Source organism: Typopeltis vanoorti, chromosome 6 (genome assembly GCF_054136105.1).
Source record: "Typopeltis vanoorti isolate ZY-2024b chromosome 6, IOZ_Tvanoo_1.0, whole genome shotgun sequence".
Classification (NCBI taxonomy): Eukaryota; Metazoa; Arthropoda; class Arachnida; order Uropygi; family Thelyphonidae; genus Typopeltis; species Typopeltis vanoorti.
This window is the reverse complement of record NC_143554.1, coordinates 53329286-53341386: the sequence shown is the minus strand read 5'-3', so window position 1 is coordinate 53341386 and position 12101 is coordinate 53329286. Positions and strand designations below refer to the sequence as shown.

Below are 12101 nucleotides of genomic sequence, written 5' to 3'. Positions count from 1 at the left end.
TGTTTATTGGTGAGATATTGATCATCCAATCCACAAATAATAGCACAGAAATCTTAACTGCTAATAATTTCTATAGGAGACTGTATTATAACTCCAACCATCTTTCTTGTGTCAACATCGGGCTGTTACTGGATAATACAGAAGCTGCTACATAGATTAGCAACACAGAAATTGAGTATGCTATATATGACATGAAAAATGAAAAAACTGGAAAAAATAAGATAATATTGAATTTTTAAAATCTGGACTTGAAGAATTGTTTCTAATCTGGCAAAACTCTACGACAATGTTATTATCAGTGAATCCATCCCAAACTAGCGGGTCAAATCAAAGATAACTCTTTTACCTGAGAAAAATTGTAAATCAGATATAAATAACTACAGACTAATCAGTCTCATTTCATATAACTATACAAGCTGTTTATCAGTTATTCAAAATATCATGGTGACCAGAAGCAAACCAGCCACATGAGCAAGCAGAATTCAGGAAAACCTTTTCCAGAGAAAACAGGAAAAATTGCATACAGTAAATAAAAGTATTGAGTAAATAAAATATAACGAATCTCTGTACAAATGCTTTGATTGACTATAACAAAGCATTTCATTGCGTGGATCTTTATATGTGCCACTGGAACAAGGCATAAACATTTAATATATCAAACTGATTCATATTATTCACAGCAAAAATTAAACAGCCTTTTGTAGAGGAAAGAAAAGAACAGTACTTCCTAATCAATAAAGGCTGTTAAACAAGGTGATTTAATACCCTCAACTTTTTATAGCTACACTTAAACATGCTCAGATATCTAACTGGATCAACAAGGGCATCAATGTTTTAGAAATTTTTTTGCATGGTTACAAAGTAAATTATACTTGTCAAGAAATTATTTTTTGCTTAATCCATTACCCAAGTGTAAACAAACAAGTTTTACATGTGAAGGATCTTCATGACTAGACTACTTGTATAGAGGTTATTAACTCCACGTCAATTACCTTAGTTTCCCATAATGCAATGCACACTACTTTGTAACTTCTTCAATTATCTCTGATCGTTGGTATTTTAATAATAAGGTGATACACTTTATTACTGCATTATGGATACTAAGGCAAATGATGTGAAGTCAACAGCATCTACACAAAAGCAGCCTAGTCATGAAGATACTTAATATACAAACTTTGTTTTTTTATGCTTGGATAAAGAATTAAGCAAAAACATAACTTCTTGTTAAATATAATTTACTTTGTAACCAAGTGAAAAAAAAACTTTCTATACTTATATCTGATGGAGAGTATTTTAATAGTACTAACGTACACCTTTTTGCTGTTTGTACAGTATGGCACAAAAAAAAAAGTACTGAATAACTACAATGATATATGTTATGGAGTAAACAGGTTTATAAACAAAGAAATATATGTTTACACCTGATTATATGTACATTCACAACTATTGGTGGAATCTTGGTCAAATAACACATTAACAATGGTAGATTATGTGCTCGAAATGGGCACCTTTTCTATCAAGACAAGTTTCATAGCACACAAAGGTTCTCTGTCATCTTGAAGAACAGGGGTTCAGACATCTGCTAGACATATCGTGTAATTTTATCTCTTAGCTCATGAAGGTTTGAAGGTGTGTCCATGGTGAAATACCTATTCCTTCAACATATCCCAAACAAAAGGCATCAAGTAATGTGAGATCAGAAGAATGTGGTACAGGAATTCTGTGAACCTCAAAATGAGTCTCCCAAGGAAATGTTCAGATAAATAGACTCTAGAACCATGTGATGTGTGACAGGTTGTTCCATCCTGTGCACAGTTGGAATACCTGTGCACGAAATGGAGTTTTTTTTTGCACGAAACATTGTATGCAAATCCTGGGTGAACGGAACCAACACACCGTTGTGTAGTGATTGCTATTCAAGGTCACAGTTACATCACCTTCTTCAATAAAGTAGGACCCAATTACGCCATGTCCATAAACCACACACCATGCAGTGACCCTCTCATTGTGAAGAGGTTTCTCTTGGACAAATTCAGGTCTTGAGAAACCAAGAAACTAGTAGGTTTGTCCACCTACATGACTGCTTAGATGGAAATGCATTTTGTCCAAGAACCACACATTATGGAGGAGGGGCAGATCTTCGTAGACATTGGCAGTACCATCGACAGGGTTTAGCATAGAGGCAGCCTGCCTCATGGCATGGCTTAATAAGGGCACTTGTTCAGCCATATTGTGGTAGGCGGCTTCGCTACGCAAACAATTCCTGTTAGCGTAGTAAGTGCGGAAAGGAGTTTTTCTTTTTTTGCGAACAGCAATGACTCAAGAAAGATTGGTTAGTCTAGCAACTATATCGACAGAGCTTATAATTTAAATTGAGAAGAGCTTATAAACAGTTTTATTTGTGCGACATCCCTGTAGAGCAAACATTTAATTAATATTATCATGCAATTGTTTTGCATTAATGTTTTTCTTGTAATAAAAGCAAAATAGCTATTGGAGATTGTCTTATATTTTTGTCTTGTAATCCATCAGGGGCAATATTTAATTGTTTGCCTCAGGGTGTGATCTAATCTGGCGATGGCCCTGGACATTGGCCAGCACAAGTGCACAGTATTCCCTCCACAGCATAATCCATTGCTGTTCAACACTGGCCCACCTGAATGATGTATAAAAAGGCACCCAACTCCTTAAGGATTCTCTGTAATGACTGCCTTGGTTTCTAAATTTTACTGCTGTTTGGTGTTGACTGCATTTTGGAGATGCAACACTTTCTCCAACACACACACACGATTCTCATTTGAGTTAATAGTTTGTGGTTGCCCCGAATGCCCTTTGCATTGTGGCAGAACACTCCAGGTACACACTGGAATGTGCATGCATTCGAATGGCATATCTCAATACCATGTATACCAAAGGAGGTGTCGAAGTTCAGTTCTGTCCCCCCCCCCCCCCGGGACAAGGATTAAAGGATGTTAGTGATGGTGTTAAAATGCAGGGGGGGGGTGATATATTGTCAGGTACAAACAATCTGGCAGGTAAAAAGTGTGGTGCCAGAAGATACTAAACAGTTGTTAGCACAAGCAAATGAGGAGTAAGAGAGCAAATACTGAAAGTCTTCTAGAAAGACAATGACAGCAACAAGTTGAAAAGGGTTATGATTGCAAATGAGTCGATGCACAAGCTGTGCCAGAGAAATGGTGTGCAGTCTGTGGATGTATTGAGTGAATTTGATGGAGAAAAGCACATATATGGCTGATAGTTTGTATATGAATGTATTTGGAATTAAGTGTCAGTGTTGTTTAGCAAGAGTTCAGAGAAACTGAAGATTTGAGAGGGGAAGGGGAATTCAGATAAATGTGGATGTGAGGTGCAAGCAGCTTTGAGGTGAGTAAGTGGAACAATGATCAAATAATGCAGCTTCTCACATTCTGCAATTAAGTGAAATAAATAACAAAAAGTGAGATAGGTTGCATAAAGTAAACTCCAAACCAAAGATGGCAAAATTATGATCATGGCTGTTAAGGTATTGGAGAAGTTGTTTAATTTGTCTCGGCTCTGGGAAAGTGCCAAGGAAATAGAAGAGGACAAAATAGTTCCATTAGATAAGAGAGCCTCCTTTACAATAAATCTATATGGTTTTGTGAAAGGTAAGTCTTGTCTGAGCAATCCACTCATCTTTTATGATAATATGCTAATTGAGTTGGATAAAGAAAATAACTACACAGTAATATTCTTGGATTCTGCACAGACATTTCACAGGATACCAAATGGAATTCTGTTACATAAATTCAGCGAACAAGGTTGATATGGAGCTGGTAATATGGATAGCAGAGTGACTGATGAACAGTTATCAGAGTAGTATATGGGGAACTAAATCCATTAAAAGACGAGTAAGCAGGTATGCACAGCAAGGCACCACTTTGACCAATGCCATTTAATTTGTAGATCACTGATATAGGAAATAATTTAACGGAAACTATTCAGTTGTTTGGTGATGATGATGATGTAAAACTGAGAAGAGCAACAGTGAAGATGATACAGAGATACTGAAGGATGACTTAAATAGGCTGGTAGCATGGGCAAAGGATAACAGCTACCAGTTTATGACAAAGTGTAAGGTCTGACAAGAAGAAATTATGAGCTGCTTACTATGTTGAGGAACTGGACTACATGATATTGAAGAGGACAGGGGTTTTGGAGTGAATGTGGACAGAGTTGAGTTCAGAGGACATGCTGCAAATGTAGCTAAAACAGCTCATAATGTTACTCAGATGTTGAAGAACATACTGACAAGCAGGGATAGTGAGTTTCTTATTCCTCTTTATAAGGTTTTAATAAAACCACATCTGGATTATTACACACAAATCTCAGCTGAATTACTTGGGAATAAAGAGAAAGTAGAGGGAATCCAGAAATGAAAGAGTGACTAAGATTGTTACAGGTTAAGGAATATTCACTATGATGACAGACTGAAAGTCTTTTGGTTACAAAAATTAATCGATATATTGAAAAGGGTCGTTATGATAGAAACATATAAGCTATTAAACAGGCAGTGAATATTACAAAATTGATAGAGACAACTTTTTTTCAATTAATGGTAGGAAGTGAGAGAATAAGATAAGATTACCTCCTGGAATAGAAATATGTGGTTGGCAAGGATATAAAGACTAAATTTTTCTGCTTGGAGGGTAGTGAATGGATGGAATGCAGTTGGCAGAGGCAGTTATGAGTATTTCATAGGTGAATTAGTTCAAGGAGTGGTATAATAGGTATTGTGTGAAAACAGATTGGTATAGGAACTCCAACAATGAGTCTTTGATTTCAATGGATATGTCCAAGAAAATAATAATAACAGAAAAATGAACAATTTTCTAACATATACCTTCTCTATATGGGATTTTAGATCAGATCATGCTAAATCTCAAAAGAAAAAAAAGTGTATAAATTATTTAAAAAAAAAAAACTTCTTGTCCCAAAGAAATTAACAAAAAACTAAAACCTCACCATGTTAAACAACTCAGACATACAGTTACCCAAAAACCATACCTACACCCCCCCCTCAACCTTGTGCAACCAACAGACAGGATCATAGCAAAACTCTTCTCATCTTACATATCCACACTAAAAAATAGCTCAAGAAAAGATAGCTCAAGTTCTTTGCAGATATAATCTTATAATCTATATGACACTTTCACACCACCCATCTAGCTAGAAACCATCTATTCTACAAAGAATCACCTTCATCTTCTTGTGCATTCTAGGGTGTATAAAGTACCTTAAGTCTGCAGCTTAGCCTTCTTTGGACAGACTGGTAGATCTGCTGGCATCCACACTGAAGAACATAAAAACATTTGTGACTCTACTGTATAGAAGTTGTTACAGTACTGAGAAACTATTTTTGGAATCAGCAATGAAACTTCTCTGAATTAATTGTTTTTATCTAGCCCCTAAGGGCCAACAAGACAGGACATTAGTTCCTTTTCGGTCACAATCTGAATTTTTTCTACTACATTTGGAGTGTAATGTTACATGTGTTTTACCACCATTCTAATTTGTGCTCTGAAGATGCTGGTAAGAAATTCAGTGAAATATCAGCAAATTCAATAATTTATTTATTTTTCTCCTGACGTGTAGCTAATACTATGAAGTTCTGTTATGAAAATAATCAAAATTTAAGTGTTGCAAATTTATCTTCTTTTTTTTTTCATGAAAGATCAAAGTGAAGGATACAAAGACATTCTTTTTCATGTGAAATATAAAAGGAATGTAAAAGTAATATTTACCATGCACACATTCTTTCTCTCCAGCTGCTCCTCTTTTTCCAAGAGTCTATGTTCCCATTCTTCTAATTGTTTTTGTTTTATATTTAAATCACGTTCTGCTTTTTTCATTAGTTCTAAAGTTGCTTCAATTTCATGCCTAAGTTAAAAGCATAATGAAATACATTAAAATCTAAACTTTAGCAATGCATTAAAATGACATCTTAATGACATTTATTTTTTTAAACATTTCTTATTCTTGTTTTCAACTGCTATAGGGAAAAAAAAATAGGAAAAAAAATTCAATTTTATTTGGTAATTCAGGAGTATTTTGTTTAGGATTCTTAACAATTAATTACTATATTACTAAATATCACTCCTGCAACCAAACTGCTTTAGAATATAAATTAGTATGTTGAGATTTATTACAGCAATCTTATAAAGAGATTCACTATTCCCAATTACTTCAATTTCAATTTTAAGATATTGTATATGAAAATATGACTTCAGCATTACTTCAACCTTGGTATCACCTCTGAGTCTGGCTCCCACTGATGAGACCTCAATAAAGGTCAAAACCAGTCTGAGTAGTGACCCTTCCCATAATGCATAGCATTATACATACCCATAAGGATATGTGCTTTGCATTATGGGATACTAAGGGATTTTGCATTATGGGATAATTCTTTATACAAGTTGCCCCAGTCTTGAAAATAGTTCGGGTGCAAACTTGTTTGCTTACACTTGGATAAAGGATTAAACCAAGTATATAATTTCTTGGCATCTTTAATTTAAGGTATTGCAGTTGAAGTTTCTTCTTCTTTCCATAGTCCCCAATGAACCATCAAACAGATATCAGGAAATATATACTTGACAGAAATTTTTCACTCAGTCTTTGATTGGCACTTTGCTTTCAGCTCTGTAAATGAAACATCTGTCTAATTTTTTATATTGTTTATCTAGTTTATTCTAGGTTTGCCTCTTTTTCAAGTTCCTAGAATAAGTCCTTCAAGTACTTACATTGGGAGACCATTAGATCTTCTGATATGACTAAGCCAGATGAGTTGTTTCTTTTGAATCTTAGGATGAAAATTTTGGATGTGATTATTGTATAGTATCTTTAGGAGTTGTCTATAACGCCTGATTTCAAATGTCAACAACCTGTTTTAGGAAGCTCCAAGAATGACTCTCATACAGAAGTACTGAATTAACTAGTGTGTCAATACGGTGAAATCTGTTTGTAACTGTAAGCTTGTTATCTGTCCATAGTGGTTTTAGTTTTTGGAGTGCTGTTGTTGCTTTTTCAATTTTTGTTCTAATATCCTGTCTAGACCTTTCATCTTTATTAAAGAAACTGTCTAGGTATTTAAACTGATATAAAGGATATATCAACTTCTACTATGGGTGCATTCTCGAGTGGGATTTTTTTCAGTTTTTGCCAAGCACTTTCTGCTTGGTCAGAAGCACAGATATTTGCATTGTTTTTGATTTTTGGGTACTTATGGATGAGCCATATTTTTCCAAGAGTATAAGCTAACTTTGTGGTGACTTCCTGAAGATCTAATTTGGAGCATAGATGAAGATGGAACTCCTATCACAGACAACCAAAAAATAGTTGATAGATGGAAATGTTATGTAACCAAGCTTTTTCAAAAGGACCCTCAACTGACTGACAATATTTTGGACGGAATTTTGCCAGGAGGTTCGGAGGAAGGAGATTACCCGATATTAAAAGAAGAAGTCATTGCAGCAGTTAGCTCCTCAAAAATAGGAAAATCACCAGGAATTGATGGTGTTATAATGGAACTGATACACGAAGGAGGTGACATCATCATAAACACCTTGCTAAATTTATTCCAGGACGTATGGATTGGCAGACTTCTGTCCTTGTACCTATTCCTAAAAAGGGAAACAGCAATAAATGTAGCAACTACAGAACAATAAACCTTATTAGTCATCCAAGCAAAATCCTGTTAAAAATACTATTGTCAAGAATTGAAAAGAAAATAGAAAGCAGACTATCAGATGAACAAGCGGGTTTCCAGAAGTACAATCGACTATATTTTTAAAATACACACACACACTAGGCAAAAAATACATAACAAAATAATCTGTCACAACTTTTTAGACCTTCAAAAAGCTTTTGACTCAATATGGCATGAGGCATTATGGAAAATTTTAGAACATTATGGTATTGACAACAAAATCATTAGGATTATTAAATCTCTTTATTCCTCATCTGATATGAGAATTGAAATGAAAAATTACAGCAGTGAACTGTTCAGGGCAGAATGGGGGGAGGATAATGACAGGGATGCATCCTGTCCCCTCTTCTTTTTAATTGTTTTCTGGAATATGTCATAGATGAAGCTCTTTGTGAATATGACACTGGAATAGTAGTTGGTGGACTAAGAATAAATAACTTACGTTTTGCAGACAATATCGATCTTCTGGCAGAAAGTGAAGAAGAATTACAAGAGATAACCAGTCACATTTTCGGAACATTAAAAAAAAATATGGATTCTACATAAACCTACAAAAAACAAAAACAATGATAACCTCAAAATCAGACACTGAATTCTTAAAGATACAAATTGCAATAAACAAATTGAAAACGTAAACAAGTTCACTTATCTAGGAAGCACGTCGAGTCAAGATGGTCATTCAAAAACCGACATTAAACACTGAACTGCTAAGACAACCGTGGCCCTACAGAAGTTAAAACCATTGTGGGGAGATAACAGAATAGCAATCACAACCAGACTAAGACTAATTGACACTGTGGTGAATTCTATCCTCTTGTATGTTTGTGAGGCCTGAACTTTATTGAGGGAAGATGAGAGGCGACTCCTGTCTTTTGAAATGAAAACTTACAGAAGACTTTTGAGAATTCCCTATACCACTCACGAAACCAATGAAAATGTCTAAAAACTGATTGATTCAATAGACAGGAGAAGAAGGGAAAATATTCTGACAGTCATCAGAAGAAGATAGATGAAATGGTTTGGACATGTGGAGAGGGCTAATGGCATTCCAAAGCAAGCACTAGAAGGAATCGTTCCGGGACCAAGGATTAGGGGGGCCGACCTCGATTAAAATTGACTGATAACACCAAAAAATGGACAAATTCCTCCCTTTCTCAACTGACATCAAGAACAAGAGACCGAGATGATTGGAGGAGGCTAACAAAGAATATCACCTACCAGCCATGAATGATCCAACGATCCATTTAGGACTATGGGAGAGAAGAGATGGATGAGCCATATTTTTCCAAGAGTATAAGCTAACTTTGTGGTGGTTTCCTGAAGACCTGATTTGTTTTTTGCTAGGAGATCAATATCACCAACAAACTTTAGATGGTTTATTTTTCTTCCTCCTACTGTCACTCCAATATTGCAGTTCTCCAGGGCTTCATTTACAACATATTCGAAGAAACATATTCGAAGTTAAATAACATGGTGATAATATCTTGCTCTACCTGACTCACTCCATGCTCCACTGAAAAGGGAGTGCTATAATTCACCTCGACTTCAACCATCATTTCAGATGAGTGCAGGGATTCGATCAGTTGTATTATTTTGCTATCTATTTCGTAATGTTGAAGAATTTTCCAAAGGGAATCATACCAAATAAAATCAAAGGCTTTTTGCAGGTAAGTAAATTAGGTACATTACTTTATTATGTTCTACATATTTTTTCTTCAATGATATGGAGCACAAATATATGCTCAACTGTACTCCTGTTCTTTCTAAATTCAGCCTGGAAGTTTTGCTTTTTCAACGTGAGAGTAAGTTGTCTAAAAATATTTTACTTGGATGGCTGATGAGGCTAACTGTCCTATAAATATTGCACTTTTTTGCAGTTTCAATTTTTGAAATGGGAATAAGAATAGCTCTGCACCAATCTTTTCACCAGAATGTTCCACACCTATTGCCAAAAAGTAGTTTAAATAGGATATTATCAATTCCTATTATTTATTCTATTGATCTTAAGATGGCTCTTGCTACTTCTTTTCAACTGTTCTGTTATCATTGGGATTCCCTGTAAATTTACCTTGGCCAAGCTATCTTCGTACTTGAATTATCATGCCATATTTTCAACATTTTTTCATGAACAGTAATATCTATTCCATCTTCATCCTCAATTATTCAGCTCTTACGAACAAAAAGCTTTGTTAATTTCTGAATTATTTAGTATGCTGTTGTATGGTTATTCTTATCCTCAATTTCTTTGCAGCCTTAATATTACCTCCTTTTTAATCTGTCTATTCAGATAATTATACTGTTCACTAAGTTAAGGGGATAATAAATCCCTCATTATTTTAAAGCCAGATACAAAACTCGGAGATCAAAATCTAAGAGTTTCATGCCGAAGAAGTATCGGCGAATCCAAGCGTAAGTCAACACCTGAGTAGTACAACACTAGGGCAACTCGGAGCAAAGATGGAGCAAGCTCTATCACTATCCTTAATATTTTCTCATAATGTAAAACGCAGCTCCTAGGAGATGTATTACTGGTATGTAAGTTCGTTTCACTTAAACCTTGGTATTATGTAGGTCTACCTACTCACTGATGAGACCTCAATAAAGGTCGAAACTGATATGGGTAGTGACCTCTCCTCATAATGTAAAACAGTAATACATCTCCTAGGAGCTGCGTTTTACATTATGAAAAAATATTAAAGATAGTGATGGAGTTTACTCCACCTCTGCTCTGATTCACCATAGTGTTGTACTACCCAGGTGTTGACTTACGCTTGAACTCGCCAATAGTTCTTCGGCATGAAACTCTTAGATTTCGATCTCCGAGTTTTGTATCTGGCTTTAAAATAATGAGGGATTTATTATCCCCTTAACTTAATTTACACAGCCAGAAAAAAAAATAGCTTCTTGGCTCTTTATCGTAGTAATAATATATATAGGTACACCGTTCTGGCAATTCATATAGTAGGGGCATGCAAGTTCGTTTCACTTAAACCTTGGTATTATGTAGGTCTACCTGTAGGCTTTAAAATAATGAGGGATTTATTATCCCCTTAACTTAATTTACACAGCCAGAAAAAAAATAGCCTCTTGGCACTTTATCGTAGTAATAATACACATAGGTACACCGTTCTGGCAATTCGTATAGTATGGGTATGCAAGTTCGTTTCACTTAAACCTTGGTATTATGTAGGTCTACCTACTCACTGATGGGACCTCAATAAAGGTCGAAACTGGTATGGGTAGTGACCTCTCCTCATAATGTAAAACAGTAATACATCTTCTAGGAGCTGTGTTTTACATTATGAGAAAATATTAAGGATAGTGATGGATCTTGCTCCACCTTTGCTCCGAGTTGTACTACCCAGGTGTTGACTTACGCTTGGACTCGCCAATAGTTCTTCAGCATGAAACTCTTAGATTTCGATCTCCAAGTTTTGTATCCGGCTTTAAAATAATGAGGGATTTATTAACCCCTTAACTTAATTTATGCCGCCAGAAAAAAAATAGCCTCTTGGCTCTTTATACTGTTCACTGTTGTTCCCAATGTGTCAAACTGGCTGTAATATTTTCTGCTGATCACAAAGCATTAATATTTCTTGACGAATCAGTCAAATATTAAGAACACACTTTATCCGATGATGGAGGATCTCAGCTTCATGTATATAAAACAGACTTGCATTAGTCTTCATAAATGAGAGGATGTAATTGCTTGGTGACAATGATACCTTCAAGCTATTCGACAGGTTTTTGACCACATTCTATGATTACCAGGAAATCATGGAATGACACAAATGTTAAGAGTACACGAGATGCCAAAAAAAAAAAAAAAAAGCCATTTTTATCAAACAACGTCTGTTAATGAGAGTAGGCTATGGGAGCAGGAGCATGGAGGAATATGAAACTTCCTTGCAATGAGTAGGCTGCAATCTGAAAGTGTAACAGAGCATAGTGCAAGGGACCATGATTTGTATAAGTCAAAATGTAAATATAAAGATAATTAAAATCACATAACATTTGTAACTCCTCTGTATTGCTGAAAACTTGTTAGCTTTGAATTCAGAGTTCAACTAGGATATGCTGCATAACGATTTTTTTTTAATATTAAATTAAAAAGCAACACTATTTTGAACCACAATCATCATGAAATCTGATTTCTTAATATATTACTGATAAGTTTTATTGTTTAATTTATTTAATTCATTTTTTCTTCCCTTTCTTCCTTTACTGCAGAATAAAAATCAACACAGATAACAATAAAGTATGTTGTTTACTGTTAATTTAGAGATATTGTGCAACAATAGATAATCGCCTATTAGGTTCATTTTATCCATCTACCGAGTTGCACATTAATGATTCC

At 35.1% G+C, this 12101-nt stretch overlaps 1 protein-coding gene across 2 annotated transcripts in view; it reads right to left on the bottom strand.

Annotated features, from left to right (window-relative positions):
• Positions 1–12101, bottom strand: part of LOC150105457 (mitogen-activated protein kinase kinase kinase 20-like) — a 346847-nt gene that overhangs the window by 115557 nt on the left and 219189 nt on the right. For both annotated transcript variants that reach the window (XM_090394158.1, XM_090394159.1), the window contains exon 12: positions 5784–5919. In XM_090394158.1, coding sequence (XP_090250284.1) covers positions 5784–5919 — 136 coding nt within the window. The remainder of the gene's footprint in view (positions 1–5783; positions 5920–12101) is intronic.